Here is a 23,202-nt window from a genome sequence, read left to right on the forward strand (position 1 = left end):
CTAGTTACCGTTTTCTGATGGAACTTGGCAACATTTCCTCACAGAGTGTGTATGTCTCTTCATCCAAAGTGAGGTTATCTACAGAGCTCGTCTATCCATTGAATAACCATGGGATCTTTAAGGAAGTGATGGGAATTATAATGCTAAATTAATTGGAATGATAGGCAGGCGAGATAGGCGATATGGTCTTTTTCTGCTGTTATGTTTTTATGTAACAGAGGTGTGCACAGCTTTTCTTTCTGGACCAAATATTGTACCTGTTCTTACAAAAACACTCCCAGGATCCCATTTGGCCTGAAATTGCGCTTCCAGCTTGACCCAAACATCACAGCACTCTCTGTAAGTCATTAGTAATTTGTGGAATCTCTCTGCCTGTACAGGTCTAATTTTCAGTGATTATGTTTTAATAATTATGTATCTCATGTTAAAATTTTACATTATTCCAGTAAATTAGGAGATAAAGTAATTTTGGGAATTGGGAATGAAGTCGTTCATGATGGAAGATTTTGCATTGTGCACAATTAAACATAACTTATTATGCACTATTGAACAAGAACACTTTAAATTAAATTATAGTTAAATGGTAACTAAGTTCTGTTATATGTTCAGCAGTGTACCAGGCTGAAGAACAAAGCCTAGACTCCAAGCCTTCGGATGACATGTAAGTAAATTTCTCTGTGGTTGCATTAGAGTAGCCCTATCAAAGTGTGATCTAATTGCAGCCATCATTAAATATGTAAAGACCTGTACTGTAGCCATAATCCGAGCTACTAAACCATTAACGAACTAAAGAAATGCACTTAAATACCTTGTTGAAGTCAGATTGTGAATGCACATGAAAATTTGGTTTTCCTTTCCTCTTCTGCTATTGTCAATCGTGCACCTTCCCTATTAATTCCTTCAGCCTCTCCCCATAAGTCTTCCGATGCAGACCCCACACCATTTTGGTTACCGTTGTCTGGACTGCCTCCATCCTGTCTGTCCTTTTTGAGAGATGGGCTCCAGAACTGCACACAGTACTCCAGGTGAGGCCTCACCAAGGCCCTGTACAAGGGCATTATCACCTCCTTTTTCCTGTTGGTTATTCCTTTCTGTGCAGCCCAGCATCCTTCTGACTTTAGCTGTCACCTTGTCACATTGCTTCGCAATCTTTAGATTTCCAGATCCTATTACCCCCAAGGTCTCTCTCTTGGTTCATGCACATCAGTCTCCCCCCTCATCACATACAGCTGTTTTGGATTGCTGCATCCCAGATGCATGACTCTGCACTTCTTAGCATTGAATCCCAGCTGCTAAAACTTCGATCACTCTTCAAGTTTTCTTAACTCACTTTTCATTCTCTCTGCTCCTTCTGGCTTATCCACTCTGTTGCAGATCTTAGTATCAACTGCAAATAGACAAACTTTACCTTCTGTCCCTTCCGCAGTATCACTTACTAAGACACCGAACAGAGCCAGTCTATGGCACTTCGCTTAACACTGTTTTCTCTTCAGACTAAGTTCCATTTACTATTGCATGCTGTCTTCTGTCTGTCAACTGGTTTGTAATCCATTCCACCACCTTGCTTCTCATTTTATTCATGAACCTCCTATGTGGGACCATATAGAAAGTTTTGAAATCCAAGCAAATCACATCAAGTACTCTTCTCTGATCCAATTCTCTAGTCACCCAATCAAAAAAATCAATCAGATTTGTGACAAGACCTTCCTCTGGTGAATCCTTGCTGCCTCAGGTCCAGCAACCCACCGGATTGTGGATAGTTCACTACCCTTTCCTTCAGCAGCATCTCCATTAATTTTCCCACCACTGAGGTGAGGCTAACCGGCCTGTAGTTTCCAGCCTCCTCTCTGTTCCCACTCTTGTGAAGTGGGACTATAACTGCTCTTCTCCAGTCACTCTGCACCACTCCCATTTCCAGGGATCTATTGAACAGGTCACACAGCGGATTCCCCCCCCCCCCCTCCCCCCAAACACACCTCTGAGCTCCCTCAGTATCCCAGGATGTACCTCATCCGGCCCCATGGCCTTGTCCACTTTGTCTTCCTAGCTCTTCCCATACATGCTCTTCTGAAAACAGTCATCTTACTCCATTCCCATCTGTGGTCTTGTTAACCAGCAACTGTCCTTCTCCAGGTTCTTCTTTAGTGAACACCGAACTGAAGTATTTGTTTAGTATTTCTGCCATTTCTTCATCTCTCTCTCTCTCTCTTTCTACACATTGCTCCTTGTCAACCTTTCAGTTTCACTCTACCACTTCAGGCCTCCCTGCTTTCTCTGATATATCTGAAAACTGTTTTGTCACCTCACGTTACTCTTTGGCAATCCTTTCTTTTGCTTTCCTAATTTGTCTTCATGTCCCTCAGTTTCACCAGGTATTTTTCTCTCTCTTCCTCTTTTCGGGAAGCCATTACACTACTTTAACTTTGTTCTTTTTTTGTTTCAGCCACCTCCTTTGAGGACCAGATCGATTTTCTTTTTCCTCTTACTTTGATTTACACATAGATTTATTGCCTTTGTAATAGCTCCTTTTAATTTGGCCCACTGTTGTTCCAGCTCACCCATTCTCTCCCAGTCTTTTAGTTCTTCCTCTGGGTATGCCCTTATTTTGACAAAGTCCGTAGTTTTGAAATTCAAAGCTTGGGTCTTTGTGTGACTTTTTTTTCTGTATCCTATGTGCAGCATCAAACCGCACCATCTGATGATTACTGGTACTCAGGAGGGCACCTGTTTGGATGTTAGAGACCTTATTAGTGAGCACTAGGGTGGGTATTATACCCTCCCTCATAGATTCCATTACCATTTGTTTGCGCAGAGCTCCTTGAAGGGTATCCACTATATCTGCTTCTTATAGATTCTGTAGAAGGGATATTCCAGTCTCCATCTGGCAGATTAAAATCTGAGCAACACTTCTCCTTTCTTTCCCACCTTTTGGATGTCTTCAACCAGATCTCTGCCCAGTTCTTCTATTTGAGTCCAAGGCCTGCAGACCACAATAGTAAAAACAAGCATCTTTTTTTTTTTTCCCTTCTTTTTTTTAAAGGACAGTCCATAATGCTTCTTATCTACCCCACATCCATTGCAGTTCAGTTGCTTGGATACTGTTTTTAATATAAAAAGCTGCTACTGCCGCTTTTCTGTCCTTCCTTAACAAGTTATAGCCTGGGATGGCTGTATCTCAATCAAGAGAATCGGTGATCCCTGACTAACAGCAACAATGTTCAAGTCCACCTCCACTGTTAGGACTTGCAGGTCTGGGATATTATTGCCCAGATTACTTAGCACTCTGCAATAGCAGCACGGGATCTGTTTACTGTTTGGGATCCTGCCAGGTACTTGTGACCTGATTGGCCACTGTTGGCAACAGGATACTGGGCTTGATGGACCCTCGCTCTGACCCAGTATGGCAAGTTCTTATGTAACGAAGTAGATAAAATATAATGCAATATATGCCTTTCCATTCTGAAGCTGTAGCTTTAATTGATAAATCAAGACAATATACCTTTCTTCCAAAATTGTGACTGTCGATCAGTGCAAATTGAGCTTTCCTTGTGTTTTCTGGCATGATTATAGTTGGTTTGAAACCACCATGGCCTTCATTTTCAGGAACCTTTTTGTTACTGGTTACTTGTGCACACACCAGTCAAACACTGCAGATCTTCTCACAGTCTCTTCCACAAACTCTTAGTTTTGTGTGAATTTCATAAAAATTCCACGATGGCTCACCGTTCCATAACTATGCTCCTAGCTGTCTCCATCTGAATTATACTTTTGAAAGCTGCATATGCACAGTCCCAGTTCCTTTCCAGCTGTCACACCAAAGACTATATTCGTTGAAATGTTTTTTGTTTGAGCTGAAAAACATATTTGTTTAATTTTAGCACAGTCAGTGGAAAGTTCTGATATCCAGATTACGCTTTTAAGAAACTAAACTTCACTCAGTAAATTTTATTTATTTTGTTTTCCTAGAGTTAATGTAGTTTTCATAGATCGTTCTGGGCAACGCATTCCTGTGAGAGGAAAAGTAGGAGACAATGTTTTATACCTAGCACATCAGCACGAGATTGACTTGGAAGGTACGTGATGATTTTACAGGCCTGTTCTCTTATTTCCTACATATTGTCTTCTCGTAATGTGAAGTTTTTTGCTTTTTTATCACTGCCTTTCAAAATCCCTGAAGCACAGCTCTTTCCAGGAATCTCGATGAAGGCACGTTTTGGGCTCAAGGGTGGAACCTATAAGCTGATCTCTCCTGGACTCTAGAAACATCCATGGTTCATATTCCTCAGGTGGAAGGCTCCTGCTGCAGCACCCTTACTCCATCCCTATGGCAGGCTTGGGGCAGGTTCTGCTTCACTGAAAAACACGACAGTTGGAAGTTACACAGTTGAAATATAAATAGCTTAACATCTGACTGTCATTGACTGGTCCCATTTGCAAACAAAAAAAAGTGCTGTCACTTGTTCAAAAGCACACCATCTTGTGTAAACTAAGCGTTAGATAAAAGGTTGGTATCGTATGTGTAACAATGCGCTATGGTTTTGTAGCACTCTGTTTTATGGTAATCTATCCTATTTACTGTATATAGTTTGTGCTTTAGAGCACCTTCTTGTCCCCACTTGTATTTGTTCACTCTTTGGTGGAAGATATGTGGCTTTTTGATAGTATATTTGACATTTATTTGCATTGTATTTTGTGTCTCAGTAAAGAAATCAATGATTTGCATGCTTACTTTTTAGTCTCTTTAGAGCCTGTTTGAACAGCGTGGGAAAGTTCTAGTTGCCATGCTACCTTTTTTTTTTTTTTTTTTGTGATAAATGGAAGATTTCAAGGTTTGGTATTCTGATTTTTTTTTTTTTTTAAGCACTTTTATTTTTTCACATTGTATTCCACTCTTACATGTTGTGGTTTCATCTTTAGACAAAAGTAGGTACTTTTGCTAGTAGTTGCACTTATCCCAGTATCTTTTTCTCTGTCTGGGAGGCGTGATGGTAGCAGCATCTCTCTCAATACTGTGGGGGGGGGGGGGGTTTGTACCAGTTTTCAAAGTGAAAAAAACACGCATATTTTCATTGCGAAACAGTCATTTTACTTCCTCCTTTTTCCTGAGGAAAAATTGTACACTTAGATGTGAATTTTAAAAGCTGGACACGTGCCGAAATCAGGAGATGGGCCTGCATCTAACACTAGCATGTGGGCAGATGGGTGCGTAAGTGCTGACACGCTCGCATCTCGCACTGGAAGAAAAAGGGGTGCGGTGGGCACGTTCCAGGACATGGCCGAGAGACGTGCGCGCAAGGACCTATGTGCCTGGGCGTGTGACGAGGTCCAGTGCTGTGTAACTTCTACTATGGAGGAGATGTAAATTAAAAAAATAAAAACATCTGTGAGGCGTTGGGGGAGGGGGGCGCACAGGCTGTATAATCAGGGGGTTTGGGAGGACCTAGGAGAACCCTGGGCGAACTGGTGGATCAACGGGTGAAACTGGCCCTCGGTTGGATGTTAGAGGCAGTTGCGTGGCCGTAAGCCAAGTTACGCTGCTGGGCATGCACACATAATGCAAGCCTAGGCTATTTTATAACATGCGCACCTGTTTTAAAATGGCTGCTTCTCTGGGCGGACGCACACGTGTATTGCACCCATTTGAAAGTTACCATCTCACTTTAGAAGATTCAGAAATGTGCATGGACGTGCAGACCCCTCTTCACAGTGCAGGTAAAAGTCCCTCACGCAGTGGTGCTCCATGTGCAAGTTTGCCTGCACACAGGGAGGGCAGGTTTCAGCAAGCCCTTTTCTCCGTGGGCAAAGCTTTGTTTTCCCCACAGAAATGGCTTGGAAAACTACACTCCCTGTGGGCAAACTCTTATTTTTAAATAGACAGACTTTTGGCAGCATAGAGACAAGTCTTAGGTTGTTTTGCCAAATATGCAATCAATATGGTGGTCGCTTCAGATTCCTGTGAAGATATTTGGTGCTCTTGGTGCCTAGAGCCAAGGGGACATGGAGATGGTTTTGCCACCTGCTCTGTGCAAGGAGGGGACCCCCTGTTGGTTCTCTGAAACAAACTATTGTAAGATGTGACCAGGCTGTTCTGAACCTTGTGTTCCAGACCAGGTCTTGTTTAGAACTAACTTAAGTTGCAACCCTTCGTCTCCAATGTATGCAGACCTCATGAATATTCATTGTGGATATCCCGAAAACCTGACCTGTTTGTGGCACTTGAGGACTGGAGTCACCATCACTGGCATGGACTTTTACTTTGTGGTAGCCAAATTTGACTGAGAAACAAATAGTTTTGCCTCCAGCCAAATTGTGGCCATTGTATTGACCTCTGGTATTTCAAAATGAGCAGTTTATTTTTTTTTTGTTAAATTTAGGTGCTTGTGAAGCCTCACTTGCATGTTCAACATGTCATGTGTATGTGAGTGAAGGATTTTTAGAACATCTTCCAGATCCTGATGAAAGGTAAAAGCTATCAAAATTCTGTATGTTCTGTGCTTTGCTTTTCTTTTTCTTTTTTTTTGGCTGAATATGCAGAAGGCATATTGAGCATTTTCTCATTCGGTGCTTGTGTGAAAAGCCTTTGATTAATCGGGCCCAGAGTATCTTGGGGCATTGCTTTGTCTTCAAACTTTAATACAGAATTAAAAAGTGAATTGGATTAGATCAACACCCAAGCAAACAACAAAAAAAGGGTTTTATATAGTGCTTGTAAAATTCTTCACACCTTGTACATTTTTCACATTCTGTTGTCTAAAAAAAACCCACAAATCAGATTGCATTAATTGTTGTTTCATGATCTTCCCTTTCATCTTTAAAAGAACAATTAGTTCCCTGTACGTACCCGATCTAGAAAATAATTAAGAATACTGTAAATAAAAAACAAAAAGTCTTGATTGGATAAGTCTTCATGTCCTTTGTCATAGTAAACTAAATTAGCTGTGGTTCAAAAAATTGCCTTAAGGTCTATAATTTAAATACAGCCCACCTGTGTCCAATCACAGTAGCTGAGCTGATCTGAATACTTCCTGGCTGAAGAATTAGGGTATTTCTGTTGGATAAAGTGAATATGAAGCAAAGATCAAAATATGCCAAACAAGCTGAAAAAAAACCCCTCCAGGATAACATTATTTAAAGGTACAGTTTGGGGGAAAACTAGAAGAAAATTTCAATGCACTTGAATATCTCTTGAGGCACTATCAGGTGCATCATTATAAAGTGGAAACAGTTGGCATTCCCAAGATACTACTGTGATCAGGCCATCCTTCCACAGTTGGTAGCTGTGGGTTAAGAAAACTGTTGCAAAAAGTCACTGTGATAACCAAGATTAATTTAAAAGGTCTCTGGCTGAGACTGGGGAAAATGTTGATTTCACAAATTTCAAGATTACTCCAGAAACAGGGCCTGAATAGGAGGTTAATTGTTGCTGAAGAAAAGTCATATGATGTGCTGCATAGTGTTGGCAAAGAAACACTTAGGGGCCAGTAAGATTTTGTGGTCTGATGAAACCAGAATGGAACTCTTTTTGTTTCACTGATTTGTGGTGTAGAACAAACACAGCACATCACTCTGCATCCCTACAATAAAGCATGGTGGTGTTAGCGGGGACAGGACGAAGATGGATGGTGCACCATACAGGCGGATCCTGGAAGAAAACTTGTAGGCTGCCACAGAACTGGGGAGAAGATTCACTTTTCAGCAGTGAATCCTAAGCACAATGGAGTAGCTCAGCAAGAAGAAAGCAAATGTCCTCATTAACCAGTCAGAGGCCAGACCTGAATCCGGTGGCAAAACTTATTGGGTCATTTATCATTTTGTGTTAAATAGTGCAACGCGCGCTAATATGCAAATGTCATATTAGTTTTGCAAGTGGAAGGAGTTTGGGCGAAGTGAATGGTAATGAGCAGCTCCTAACGTCAAATGCGATAGAGAAACGCACAGCAGTGCAGGTTTTAATGCCAGAAATAACTACACCTTTTTTTCTGTGCATTGTGCCTGTATAAGATGTGCGTTACAATTGAAAAGGTTTTTATCAAACATGCCGGTAGCGAGAGAGAGACTCTGTAGAGCCCAATATGTAAATTTACTATTTATACTACTGTAAGAGGGGGCACTTTTAACTCTGGGTTGGGGGGGGGGCAGTTTTACATACACAGAGGTGCGAACAGCAAAATTGACATCACTGCAGATTTTCTGTCATTTGGAGTGATGAAAAGCTTAGTGTACATTGTACAAATCATACTTCTGACTGTGTATGTAAAAGTGTCCCCTCTTACAGAGGCATAAATAGTAAATTTACATATTGGCGTCTACAAAAGCTCTCTCTGTCTCCCTGATGTGTGATAAAGAAAACCTCTTTGGTTGGTAATGCGCCTGCGGTAGATTAATCAGCATGCGGTGCGAAAAATAGCGTGGGTGCGATAAATGTCGTGCATTGCAGAAATTACCTATGCAATGCGGGAGCAGGGAAATTAGCCTAACCACGCCCCCTTTTTTTTTTTTTTTTTTTTTTTAAATCGCAGGCGCTATTTCCGCTACATTATAGCATTTTGATGAATCTAGGTCTTAGATTGCAGTCCATAGGTGATCCGTAACCAACTTGTAAATGTTTTGAGCTCTCTTGCCAAAAGAATGGGTTAACACTGCACAAGCGGGCCGATACAGTAAGCCACGCACTGTACTATATCGGCCTGAAAGTTGTGTAGACCCTTATTCTCAACATCCCATGGCTGCAATTGCTGTAAATAGGGGCTTACACCAAATATTGAGTCAAGGGGTAAGAGAACTTGTACATTTAAGACATATATATTTTTTTGTATTGTTTTTAGTCTTGACAACTTTTTGGAATGTTTTTCCATAATGGTTCTTTTACAATGAAAGTGTAATGTGCGTGTTGTGTAGATCAGTGAAACAAACTCCTTTTAATGCATTTTGATTTGTATTTTTTAGATGGCAAAATATTAAAAATGTATAAGGGTGTGAAGACTTTTACATGGCACTGTGGTTGCATGATACTGGCTGACTTCAGTTTTCAGATCTATATGAAGGAGTACTCATATTGCCTAATTTTAGGTTTGCATAGAATAGCATTTGCAAATTCTTAATTTTGGCTATGCTGAGATCTTTACAATAAAAATGTATGGGAGAGGCTGAAAATTGATGTGGGACTTGTTTCATTTATAAGATGGCTGCTAAAGTATTTGACCTCTTATTCAATCACTTTGCTGACTGAAGCAGGACATTCTTTTGCAAATTTGCATGTACTACAGTTATATGAAGGACAAATTCCATGTCATTTTAAGGTGAGTTTGTTCTGATAATTACATTTTATTTTCTATTGGTGTAATCAAGGACTTGGAAAATAAAAAAATCATACTTACACTTTCAGCACAAATTTATGTCTCAGCTACAGCATATCCTGTATAGGAGTTGACTAGGTTTTAATTCTATAACAGAAATGTAGAGTTAATAGTGTTCTCAGTCGACAAGCCATGGCTGAACTAACCATGATACGTGGGAGATGTCAACTGACAATGCTGAATGGCCGTATCTGTCTAGCTCAGTAAAGGTTTACTACTGAGCATGTGTGGGAGTTGTCACATGCATGCTGTTTTGTGAGCCCCTCCATCTTTAATTGTCCAAGCTTCCACATGGACACATACTCTCTCTCATTCTCTCTCCTCTTATGCCCTTTTCACCTTTCTGCAAATCTTCTTTCAGCTAGCTCATTGAAGTTGCCTCTATAGCTCCTCAACGGTCCTTTTCAGTGCTACATAAAAAAAAAAAAAAGAAATCTGAATAACGCAAGACAGTGGCTTCAAGGACTGTTTGTGGCCACAAGATATCAATCACCGAAGACCACGATATCTGTTACGGATACCTTGGTCCTGATCACAATTCAGCTAACTGCTATGACCAGTTGGATGTCTGAGATCTCAGAGAAATAGGGCTTGGAAGAGGAAGGAACTTCATAGGTCTTTGGAAAGTGTGAGCTATTCCTCCTCCCCGGAGCAGGGCCTTTTCAGGCTCCCTGCATACTGAGTCCAGCGGGAGCAAAGTTCCCCCTGCTGCAGCACCAGGCTCTGGATCAGCTGTAGTTCAGGGTTCATGCAAGATGTGGAAGTGTTAAGTACAGGAGCCAGCGAGCTCCTCGGTGTACTCATGGGCCGCTTCCCTTCTTGAGGCTCGACTGTGCAGAAGAAAAAAAGACCACCACTTGGCAGTGCAGTTGGTGGTGAAGCGTGCATCGCCATCGGCATACTTTATGCAGGAACAGTCGTTTGGGAGACTGGGAGAAGACTTCTTACTATCTTTCCTTCCTTCATGATTGCACGTTTATCTCAATCTCAGCTCCTCAGACTGAATTCCAGGCCTTCTGGTGGTCCTCTTTCCATCTACCCGTGTGCTTTGTTTGGAGATTCTTGATAATGCTGCATTATGTTTCTGGTCTCTATGTGGCCACCAGCGCAGTTAACACAGGAATGAGTCACTTCCTGGAACCCAAAATGTGCTGCTTAGGAGAATAATCCTATACTGGTTTAAGAAGAGGATATCTTTCACCCCGTCCAGGTCAAACACAATCCATACTGCAGGTGGCTGAATTGGTAAAGACTTTCTTTATCTAACTTGCAGCCACTGACAAAGAGGGTACCCTTTGACCTCTCCTATCCAAAATGTTTGATTTTGTTCCCATAGGAGGGAGGCCTCGTCTCAACACCTAAGAACTCCCATCAGAAGTCCCAGTGGTAGGAACTAGCCCTCAGTCGGGCATACCATATTTTTCTGCAGAGAAATCCAGTCAGTCCATTAATGGAGTACAGAACGCTACAGTCTGGAGCATGCTCTGAGAGCATTCCCATCTGAGACAACCAAGGGACCCCATCCTGATCACCCTCACCTTCATTGGGGCATTGGCTAGTGTTCCTCTATCTTCGTTAAGAGGCAGGGTTTACAGAAATCCCCTCAGATCCTTTACCTGATCTGCCAGAGCTTTCATCCCTACCAGAAGACCTCAAACTATAAATTCCTGGCTAAGCTGGGTAAGACTATAATAGTCCATGTCCATCTGGACAAAGGTCCCCACGTAGAGGTCTTTGGGCTACTTTGAATTCTGGAAATGTCTTCTGAACCCCGCAGTGATCCCAGTTCATTTAGTCCTGTGGGAACTGCAAATAATAATGTGGAATAACCTTGCCTCCTGCATCCTAGTAGCCAGGAAATCGGACCTTAAGCACAGAGTCCAACAATCCCTAGGGTTTGCGATGGGTCAGCTCTCGTACCAGGTGGAAGTCGTTGAGTTAGCATTGAAATGGGTCAAGAAGACCAGAATTTTATTCAACATCCTCCTACAACCCCCCCCCCCCCCAGGCTAGGACCCAAGGCTATTGGACAGCTTTATGAAGAGTCTTCTAGAGCTTGATGCAGCCCACCAACTATGCATAGTACAATACTTAAACGACTGCATTGATTAAACTGAAGCCTCTGGTAGCCTTGCTCCCTGTCAAGAAACTTATCAGCAGATGCTTCGGAATGTAGTAGACTGCAAACATCATCTCCTCCAGTTGGTGTATGAATCATTCAGTATCTTGGCAAGATCTTTTATAGAAACAATTGGAGTCCGCTGGATGGCCTGGTTGAGAACCAGCAGCATCATGACGATATTCATGAAAAATTGGCAGATGTCGTGTTCTCAGGCAACAATCTCTTCACGAACAAAATCAGAGAAGCATGTAATCATTCCAGCCTTATCAGCAGGCGCCAAGCAGCTTTCTTCCTAGAAGAAACTAAATTTCTGTCTTTCAAAGGTTGGCATTAAACATCAGCAAGACAGAGGTGGTGCTATTGGCTAGGATGCCACTTGACAGTTTCCCATCAAGTTTTGTGTTCAATCTATCTATCCTGATAAAATAACAAGCCTGTGATTTAGAATTCCTAGGACTCCTATTGGGACTTCTTTGTCTCTGCACCCATAGATTTGTTCACTGGTGCAATCTTCCTATTTTAAATTGATTGCTGTGCTCTCTCAAAACTTTCTTTGGCAGTTCAGATTTTCAATTAGTCACTCAAGCTTTGGTCCTCTCTAGGTGGGACTACTGTAACTTTGTTATTAGGTCTTCTGCATTCACATCTGAAAGTGTTGCATCTGATTCAGAATTCCACAGTGTGGCTAATCTCTGGTTTCCCTGCACAAGAACATATTTTCCTTTTTCTGATGTCTTTGCATTGGCTCCCTGTGGCATGGAGGATCAAAATTTAAGGTTCTCACTATTATTTCTAAGGTCTTACATAATCTGGTTCCTCCAACATGCTGACCGCCAATACACCCTGGCTTGTGTCTTCCATTCTTTCTCCCTACATCTACTGGAAGTCCCAACCTTGAAGCATGCCCACTTAACTTCATCTAGAGAACGGATGTTTAGTATACCTGGTCCAACACATTGCCTGAAGAGCACAGGACTGAAAGACTTGCTTTGTTTTAGAAAATACCTTAAAATACTCCTACCTTTATGACTTTTGCAGATAGATGCCATTGACTGCACTCCGATACCAGAGTCAGGCCTTGCAGTTTTTTATTTTGTCTATTACTTTAGTTTATTAGTATGTGTTATATGTATTAGTCTTGTGCTGTCTGTATTGATTTTAATTATGTATGTATCCTCTGTTACCTGCAGAGATTTGTGGATCAGATAGCTACAAATTGTTTAAATAGATGTCCTTAGTTTGTTTTTATAAGTTTTCCATCTTCCAGATGCCCCTTCCACCAGTTCCAGCGATATTGCACCCCACCTGTGCAACCACAACAGCAGCTTCCAGTATGAGGATGTCCATGTGGAAGACATCAACATAAAAGCACAACAGACTCTGCCTAAGGATGGTCTGAATTCTGACTAGACTCAACACTTAAACTGTGTCCCCTATGGTAGGAGGGAAGGATTCACCTGTCACTCAGAGTCCTATGTTTATTCTTCTGCCTTCTCCCTTAATATCTAATATCTCCAACTATGGGAGATTTGCAGCCACACGAGCATGTGCCATCCCTCAAACCCAAGCTCGTATGCACTCCTTTACCTCCCTTCAAAGTAATCATACATCATATACAACTTAGCAACTGCATTGTTTATAACTGAATCAAACTAGTGTTATAACAGTACTGGATAGTATACACCCCAGGGTTCTGAAGGAACTCAAATGAAATTTCAGACCTATTAGTAAATATTTGTAACCTATCATTAAAATCATCCATTGTACCTGAAGACTGGAGGATAGCTAATGTAACCCCAATATTTAAAAAGGGCTCCAGGGGCGATCCAGGAAACTACAGACCAGTTAGCCTGACTTCAGTGCCAGGAAAAATAGGGGAAAGTGTTCTAAATATCAAAATCACAGAACATATAGAAAGACATGGTTTAATGGAACAAAGTCGGCAAGTCTTGCCTCACAAATCGATATAGGTGAACCAGTGAGTGTAGTGTATTTGGATTTTCAGAAGGCATTTGACAAATTTCAGTTTTCCCAGTGGAAAAAGGTAAACAGTGGAGTGACTCAGAGATCTGTACGAGTGAGGTGATCAAAACTGCGGATGACACACAATTATACAGAGTAGTTAAATCTCAAGCGGATTGTGATGAATTGCAGGAGGATCTTGCGAGACTGGAAGATTGCCAAATTTCATCTGCCAAATGGCAGATGAAATTTAATGTGGACAAGTTCAAAGTGATGCATGGAGGGAAAAATAACCCTTGCTGTAGTTACACAATGTTAGGTTTTATCTTAGGAGTTACCACCCAGGAAAGAGATCTAGGCATCATAGTGGATAGTAGATTTGAAATTCTCAACCCAATGTCTTGTGGCGATCAAAAAAGTAAACAGAATGTTAGGAAGGGAATGGAAAATAAAACAGAGGATTCATAATGCCTCTATATCGCACCTTGATTACTGTGTGCAATTCTGGTCACTGCAACTCAGAAAGGATATAGCTGCACTGGAGAAAGTGCAGAGAAGGGTAACCAAAATGATATGAGGCATGAAACAGCCACCCAATGAGGAAAGGCTAAAGAAGTTAGGGATGTTCAGTTTGGAGAAGAGATGCCTGAGGGGGGATATGATAGAAGTCTACAAAATAATGAAAGGACTTGAACAAGTTAATGTAAATCGGTTATTTACTCTCAGATAATAGAAGGACCAGGGGGCACTTCATCAAGTTAGCAAGTTGATCATTTAAAATAAATCGAAGAAAATACTTTTTCACTCAGCAGCACATAGTTAAGCTCTGGAATTCATTGCCAGAGGATGTCGTTACAGCAGTTAGTGTAACTGGGTTTAAAAAAGGTTTGGATAAGTTTCTAGAAGATAAATCCGTAAACTGCTATGACTGTAATTAATAAGCAATAGTAGCTTGTGATCTATCTAATGTTTGGGTAGTTGCCAGGTACTTATGACTTGGATTGGCCGCTGTTGGAAACAGGATGCTGGGCTTGATGGACCCTTGGTCTGGCCCAGAATGACATTTCTTATGTTCTGGAGGTTCTAAACCTACTATCATTGTCGGGGTTTACTTATCCAAAACCCTGCTTGTAATATTTTCCGTGATGTGAAGTAGTTTTTTGGTTGGTATTTGCAGCACTCCCCTGGCTTAGGTGCCTCTGCTACACATTGGGATTTTGTCTTTTCTATGGTTTTCTTTGTAGAACCCAACTCTTTTCCCACCTAGACCCCTTTGTGGGTCGGCTGCTTCAGAAGCAAAAGGCAGAGAGGGGGGTTGCTTCAGCACTGTGTGATTTCTTGCTTTGTCCTGCTCAAACAGCTTTTAGCTTGGGAATTGCCCATGTGTGAGGACTTACCATACTGCTTGGCCTCAGAGAAAGCAGAGTTGCTTACTTGTAACAGGTGTTTTCCAAGGACAGCAGGATGTTAGTCCTCACGAAATCCTTGTGCCTCTCCGAGGAGTTGGTTTCTCTATGAATGAGCTACATCATGGACTGAGGGAATCTGCCTAGGAGGCAGGGTGATGACCACAGCTGCACATGCTCAGTAGGACATGTTTGAAAGTTCTAGAATCTTTGAGATCAGAGTTCCAGGCTGGGCTCCAGATGTCACCCATGTGTGAGGACTGACATCCTGCTGTTCTTGGAGAACACCTGTTATGTGTAAGCAACCCTGCTATCCCCACGAACTGCAAATTATTTCACCGGGAGCGATTCTTCACTCATCTATTTTTTTTTCCTCTTGCACCCTGGGACTAGTTTCTCTAAATTTTGAATCTTTCCCATGGCTGCTAAACTGTCCTCTACCACCAACACTCCCTTCAATCCCATCAAGACAGGGCCCCAGGTCCAACAGCAATTTTTTAATTTCATTTATTTGTGCTGATATTGTGTCCAATTTACCAGCAACTGCCGTCGTTATAGCTTCGGTAATTTTATTTATCGCTGTACCTTCCACTAGATATGGAGTGCTTTTCTCTTTACCTGCGGTTGGCCATCTTTCCTTTGCCAGGTTTTCTGAGCGATTCGTGTACATAGTTATCCAAGGCTGCACGTTTTAGCCTGATGAGTCACCGAGGTCCTTGGTTCTTGCGGATAATCAGGGAATGCCCAGGATCATATCACGTGTCCTTTGCTACTAGAAAGTAAGATATTTTAGCATTAACCTCCGGCTTATATTGGAGTGCTTATTAGCAGATATTTTCTGACCTTTGTGTCATTTTAATCTTTAATTTATTTTACTTTAGAGATTATCATTGCAGAGCACAATTACTATATTTTTCGCTCCATAAGACGCACCTAGGATTCAGAGGGGGAAAATTAAAAAAAAATAAAAATAAAAATTTGTGCTAAACCAGCTCTGTCCCTGGGCATCTGTGCGTCTTATGGAACAAATTAGGGAAGTGCATAACTTTTTTTTTTTTTCTCCCCATTTTGTTTTCGGGTCTGGGGAGGGCCATTTCGGTCCATTCCCCAGATCAGAAAACTTTTGTCTTTCTATTTCTGTGGGAACCCCCCCCCCAAAAAAAAACAAAAAACAACCCTCTAAATTAATTAACAACCCCCCTCCTGACCCCCCCCCCACCAAGACCTGCCAAAAGTCCCTGGGGGTCCAGGAGCGGTCAAGGCGCGATCTCCTGGACTTGGGCCGTCGGCTCCCAGTAATCAAATGGCCCCGACGGCCCTTTGCCCTTACTATGTCACAAGGGCTACCGCTGCCATTGGTCGACCCCAGTGACATAGTAAGGGCAAAGGGCCGTCGGCGCCATTTTGATTACTGGCAGCCAACGGCCCAAGTCCAGGAGATCACTCCCGGACCGCTCCTGGACCCCGCTGGACCACCAGGGACTTTTGGCAGGTCTTGGGGGGAGTCAGGAGGGTGGGGGGTTGGAGTAAATTAATTTGGCAGGTCTGGGGGGGGGGGTTGTTAGATTTTTGTTTTTTTTTATATTCGTTCCATAAGACGCACAGACATTTTCCCCCCACTTTTGGGGGGAAAAAAGTGCGTCTTATGGAGCGAAAAATACGGTATAAAGAGACCTAGTTGCTCTGTGCAGAAGGCTAGCAACGAGCATGGACTTAAGTCTAGAGGTATGCATTCGTTTTTACCAAAATGGAATCAGACAACAAAATGGTCTATTTCGTCTTTTTTCGGGATTCCTGAAAAACGAAAAAAAAAAAATCCCCGAAATTTCACGGAAAGTGGTATTTTGTTTTACTGAGCAGTAACTCTGTATTATGGCACACTAATAGCTATTAGGGTGCAGTAATTCCCATTAGTGTGTACTGCATAGTAATTTCCATCAGTGTGCAGAAACTCTGTATAACCATGGGATAAATACAGGGGATCTCTATGGAAGTGATGGGAATTATAATGCTAAATTAATTGGATGGCTAGGCAGACTAGATGGGCCATATGGTCTTTTCCTGCTGTCATGTTTTTTGTTTTATTTTATGTAATTATATTTGAGATTGATGTTAGAGCCCAAGGAGCTGTGTACATTTTTTTGGCATGTAGACTTCACAGCTGAAAATTTAATTAGTTTTGGAGGCAAATCATGAGGTGTGAAAAGGCCTGCTTGTATGCCCAGGATCACAGGGGACTAAATTGGAAGATAACAAAAACTGACTTAAGGAGAGAGAGCTTACAAGTGGTCAAGCTGCTATTATTTTATTATTATTTATTTATTATTTAACTTTTTTATATACCAACATTCAAGACGGTGGTCCCATCATGCTGGTTCACAAGAAACAGGGGTGTAATTATAATAAACTTTACCATTTAAACAATAGTCCAGAAAAGCAGTTACAAATAACAAGGAAAACAATAACTATTACCTGCTATTAAGTTCACTTAGAGAATAGCCACTGCCATTAGCAATGGTTACATGGAATAGACTTAGTTTTTGGGTACTTGCCAGGTTCTTATGGCCTGGTTTGGCCTCTGTTGGAAACAGGATGCTGGGCTTGATGGACCCTTGGTCTGACCCAGTATGGCATTTTCTTATGTTCTTATGTTCTTAAGCTTCTCCGGCTGGCAGCTGGAATATATCTTTGGCAATGTAAACAGGAAGGACAGGCCAGACTGGTCAGTTACGTATTGATTAGAGCAGAAGGCTGAGAACTAGGAAAACCAGGATTTGAATTCTGCTTCTTCCACTGACACTCCTTGTTTCCATAGTCTCAGGTGTAAACTTAGGTGGGTATATTTACTAAGCTGTATTAGATATTTACCATATGGTAAATAAACACAGCAACCGCTTAGATTTTACAAAACATTTGTATAGGCGACTTTAAATAAATATTTTCAATATCATGTTCTACCCCTAACATCACAAAAATGGTGATAAGCTGCTTTGCATGCAAAGCAGCTCATTTCTAGTAGATTTTATGTCCGTAAAATAATGCAGCTTGCCTGAAAAGCAGAAGCTGTTTTCCTGAAGATTAACTTCAAGGAGTTGTAGCTACCTTTTTCTCCAGGAGCACTAGTATGCTAATGCCCATCCTGATCTACTGTCTAACGACAAAGCAGTGTGACACCACTGTAGCCAAAGCCAGAAGAATGCTGGGCTGCATAGTGAGAGGAATATCGAGTAAGAAAAGGGAAGTGATAATCCCCTTGTACAGGTCCTTGGTGAGGCCTCACCTGGAGTACTGTGTTCAGTTCTGGAGACCGTATCTCCAAAGGAGACAGAGACAGGATGGAGGCGGTTCAGAGAAGGGTGACTAAAATGGTGGGAGGTTGAAGAACCTATACCCTGGAGGAGAGGAGGAACAGGGGAGATATGATACAGACCTTCAGATACTTGAAAGGTTTTAATTTATTTATTTATTTATTTATTTAAAGGCTTTTATATACCGGAGTTCGTGCACTTGTGCATACCACTTCGGTTTACACAGAACAAGGAACAGAAAATTACATCAAACAGATTGAACAATTAAACAAATATACAAATTACATCCAACAATTGGGTATAAATAACATGGCTAACTTAGTAGGAACTTAGAGTTTGAGGTAAAGGAGAGAAATAGTACCAAGTGGTAACAGAACAATGTTAATGGCTAAATAATAAATATAAATAGTAAATACATATTCTTATAATAAATACAGGTGTTTACAGATTACAGTCTTCATGAAAAGTTTACGTCTACAGAATAGGGTTAAGTAAATAAGAACTGGCGGTTATTTCTATAGGAGTGAAGACTTCAAAAACTGAGGTTACATCTGGATTAAGAGGTATTGGAGTAGCATGCTCAAATATTTAATGATTTGGAATTGTGAGACCAAGGATAAAATTAGGAGTTGTTTGATATGATTATAAAAGCGAGAATGATTCAAGTTCTGGGATGTGGTTCTGAGCTAGACCTTTAAGTGTAGGCTTTTGTAAAGAGCCAGGTCTTGAGTTTCTTTTTGAATGTTCGAGTACACGTTTCGAGGCGAATGTCCGTGGGGAGGGCATTCCAATGAAGGGGGCTGGCAGTTGAGAATGCACGTTTCTTGAGTGAGGACTTGGCTGAAGGTACGTGTAAGGTGCCTAAGTATCTGTTTCTGATTGGTCTTGAAGACTCGTGTAGGCGAAGTGGAAGGCTTAGATCTAGCGATGTTTGTGAATAGATGTTCTTGTGTGTTATAGTTAGCACTTTGAAGATGATTCTGGATCTGATGGGGAGCCAGTGTAAGTGTTTTAGTATGGGTGTTATGTGTTCACTTCTGCTGGTGTTAGTAAGAATCCTTGCGGCGGAGTTCTGCAACATTTGTAGAGGTTTTGTGGTTATGGTTGGAAGGTCTATAAGCAGAGAGTTGCAGTAATCGATCTTGGAAAATAGTATTGTTTGGAGGACTGTTCTGAAGTCCTGAAAATGCAGGAGAGGTTTCAGCTTTTTCAGAATATGTAGTTTATAATAGCATTCTTTCGTTGTGTTCTTGACAAATTCTTTGAGGTTCAGCCTTTTGTCTAAGGTGACCCCCAGGTCTCTTACTTGAGTGGAATTGATCATTGGTGGTGAGGTTAGGTTGTTGGTAGGCTGAAGGTTTTCATCTGGAGTGATAAGCAAAAGTTCTGTTTTTGACGTATTAAGTACTAGGTTAAGGCTAGATAGGAGTGAGTTTATGGACTGTAGACAATTGTTCCAGAAGTTGATGGTGCTGGAGATGGAGTCAGTGATTGGCAGCAGAATCTGAACATCGTCTGCGTATATGAAGTGTGTGACCTTAAGACTTGAGAGTAGATGACATAGGGGGAGAAGATAGATGTTAAAGAGGGTGGGGGAGAGAGAGGATCCTTGGGGAACTCCGAAAGAGGATTTGACCGGGAGGGAATCCTTGTTGCTGATTCTGACCTTGAAAGTCCTATTGTGTAGGAAGGATCTGAACCATTCCAGGGCTGATCCTGAGATGCCTATGTCTGAGAGCCGGTCGATCAGGATAGAGTGTTTTACAGTATCAAACGCAGCTGATAGGTCGAGGAGAATCAGGAGGTATGGGGTCTTTTTCTCCAGACCTACGAGGACTCTGTCAGTTAGAGAGGTTAGGAGGGATTCCGTACTAAGGGATTTGCGGAATCCGAATTGGGCTGTTGTGAGTATTTTATGCTCTTCTAGGTATTCAGATAACTGTTTGTTGACTATCCTCTCCATAAGTTTGGCTACAAATGGAAGGTTAGCTATGGGGCGAAAATTAGCTGGGTCTGTAGGGTCCAAGTTGGGTTTTTTGAGGAGAGGTTTGAGGGTGGCTAGTTTCAGGATGTCTGGTACTAGTCCTTGGGTTAGCGAGCTATTAATTATCTCTGCTAAGGGCTTCGCTATGATGTTCGGGATGGTGAGTAGGAGTTTAGAAGGGATGGAATCTGTCGGGTGAGTGGAGGGTTTCATCTTTTTGAGAGTCATTTCGATTTCAAGTGAGGAGATAGGTTCGAATGAATCAAGGTTTATGTTCTGGTTGCATGAAGGAGTGATGATAGAAGGAGGTACTGTGTTACTGGTTGCCAGAGGGGCCATTAGCTTGAGAATTTTGTTTTCAAAAAATTGAGCAAGCTCTGTGCATCTTGATCGTGCTTGATCATCTGGGATAGTTGGTGAGCTCTGAGACATATGTGAATAGTGCTTTGGGATCAAAGGAAAAATTGTGAATTTTGTGTGCATAAAAATCTCTCTTTGTGCGAAGGATGTTGTTTCTGTAGTTGTGCATGAGGGTTTTGTACTCATTCAGTGTAGTGTTGGAAGGATTCCTCCGCCATGCGTGTTCTTTTTTTCTCAATTCTAATTTGATGGTTTTTAGTTCCTGCGTGAACCATGGTTTTTTGGTTTTGCAGGCTGGGTTGATCTCTTTGGTTTTTTGAGGGCAAAGTTTTTCTGCCACCTTGTTCGTAATGTTGTGCCATGACGAGGTGGCTGTTTCTGCGTCTGAAAGGTCAAGATTGGCGAGTTCCGAAGATAGGAGAGAGGTGAGGTCCTCTCTAGAGCATGAGTTCCTGTAGTGAATTGTGGTTTTGGTGTTTGGAGATATGGGGTTGTTTAATGATCCATGGTTGTCGTCAAACCTTTTCCACGATTTGAAACTCCAGGGAGGAAGACTTAGAACCAATGTCAGGAAATATTTCTTCACTGAGAGGATGGTGGATGCCTGGAATGCCCTTCCGGAGGAAGTGGTGAAGACTAAAACTGTGAAGGATTTCAAAGGGGCATGGGATAAACACTGTGGATCCCTAAAAGGCTAGAGGATGGGAATAAATAAAAAAGCTAAATCTAAGAGAAACATGGGGGTAACCTGCACGGAGCGGCAGTTACTACCTTGGGAAGCTTGCTGAGCAGACTAGATGGATCATTTTTGTCTTTTTCTGCTGTGATTACTATGTTCCTCCCAGGCAGTTTCTTAAAGTGCCAAATCAACCCCCTCTGTGTGTAAGCCCCTCCCCTGAGGGATCCTGAGACCCCCCACTGCAGCCCTCGTGTTTAAAAAAAAATAAAAAATTCTTAAATCGCATGGTGAGTGCCCCACCCCTTTTTAGTAAATTTTCCCCTGGCTCCAAATCCCCATGAGCAACCCTAGACCCCTCCCAGTCATACCTGGTGGTCAAGAGGAGGCCCAGAGTGCCTGCTAGGTTCCAGGCCCTGTGCCGGCCAGCCATGATACAAATTATGCCACTATCGCGTGAAAGGATCGTGATTGTGTTCTAATTAGCTGGTGCCATTTTGAATGGAGCCCAGGGGTTGCTTCAGGCACCACTAGGCCACCAGGTTTGCCTGGTGGAGAAATGTTTTGAAAGGGACTGGGGTTAGATAGGGATTATTCACCATGCACATTTTTGTTTTTTTTAATTATACGAGGGCTGGGGGTGGGAGCAGAGGTCTTACGAGACACCCAGTGGTGGGGTGGTTGATCGGGTCGCTATGACCCTTTTATGAAAATGGCAGCCTCGTACAGCTTTTGGGGGCTTTCCCCGTCATCTTTCTGCCAGGGAGAATGCCACAAGGGTTTACTACTCAGCTTAGTAAACCCACAAGGTATTTTCCCCTCCGTGAAAATACTGCAGCTTAGGGGAGGACCCCCTTAACTTGGAAGCTCTTTGGGGTAGCAAAATACCTACTGTGTCTGAAATGTAATTGGCCATCAGCTTGTGCTTGGAAAAGTGAGTAATAAATCCAGATCTGCTGTCATCGACTATCTAACCATTCTAGAGCAGAGGAAATGGTGCTTGTCAGCATTTTTAATAACATTGAAACCAAAGGCAGCTTTCAAGTCCGTGTATAAAAGAGCAACTGTAAATGCTTTTCCTAGATTAAGAACATGAATGCAGGTGTGACTGTGTATTTGGCTAGGGGGACTGGAGTCTCTGTGACAGCCCTGTAACTATAGGGTTGTTTCATTTTTTTTGGCATTTCATTATGTATGACAAGTGGTTTTTAAGTTGCCCTGTGTTCAGTTAGAGCAAACACGAGACATCCTGCGGTTGAGGGTTATAATAGGATCTCTCATATCACGGCATACTATTCACTTCCCTTTTTTTTTTTTTTTCTTTTACCTTTCTGCAGAGAAGAAGACATGCTGGACATGGCTCCTCTCCTGCAGGAGAACTCCCGCCTGGGATGTCAGATCATACTGACCAAAGAATTGGAAGGGGCAGAATTCACGCTCCCCAAAATAACTAGAAACTTTTACGTAGATGGCCACGTACCAAAACCTCATTGAGTGACGCTTCACCGTAGACTTCCAGGGCTTGCTTGCAGTGCATGCATGCTGATGCTACACAGTAAACCGCAGACACTCGCCAAGTTACAAGGCTGAGAGCTTGTCAAAAGAGCCGAACAGTTCACCCGGTTATTTAAACTGCCAAACCTACATCTCTTCTTCTGGTTTTATAGAGGGTTTTTTTTTTATACAAGGAAGAGATTTGTACATGTGCGATGACTGTATGCTGTGCTTTTTGCTATCTGTCATGTTACAATTGTCATTTATCTGGATCTCAAAGAAATAAAATGTTAACTTGTTACACACTTCAGTGCACCTTGTTCCCCTGCAGCAAATGTCTCTACAAATGCCCTGGTGGCTGTTCTGTGACAAGGAGACTGAAGGCCTGCAGCAATTCTAGTTAAATGTGCAGGGGAGCATATTATTATGCACATTAACAAAACAGTTTGAGATGGATGTTAAACACAAAGGTTTGGAGTTTTGTGCTACTGTATTCTCTGTGGTTACGACATTTATTTTCACTTTCCCAGCTGT

At 42.0% G+C, this 23,202-nt stretch overlaps 1 protein-coding gene across 9 annotated transcripts in view; it reads left to right on the forward strand.

Moving 5' to 3' along the window:
• FDX2 (ferredoxin 2) overlaps positions 1–22,978 on the forward strand; it is a 41,637-nt gene extending 18,659 nt beyond the window's left edge. For 8 of the 9 annotated variants that reach the window (XM_029580769.1, XM_029580760.1, XM_029580729.1 and 5 more), the window contains 4 exons: positions 610–661; positions 3,967–4,073; positions 6,375–6,462; positions 22,512–22,978. In XM_029580769.1, coding sequence (XP_029436629.1) covers positions 610–661; positions 3,967–4,073; positions 6,375–6,462; positions 22,512–22,668 — 404 coding nt within the window. In that variant the 3' untranslated portion in view covers positions 22,669–22,978. The remainder of the gene's footprint in view (positions 1–609; positions 662–3,966; positions 4,074–6,374; positions 6,463–22,511) is intronic. The other variant, XM_029580787.1, reaches the window with a different exon arrangement.
• Positions 22,979–23,202: the final 224 nt, after the last annotated feature.

This window comes from Rhinatrema bivittatum, chromosome 1 (genome assembly GCF_901001135.1).
Source record: "Rhinatrema bivittatum chromosome 1, aRhiBiv1.1, whole genome shotgun sequence".
Taxonomy (NCBI): Eukaryota; Metazoa; Chordata; class Amphibia; order Gymnophiona; family Rhinatrematidae; genus Rhinatrema; species Rhinatrema bivittatum.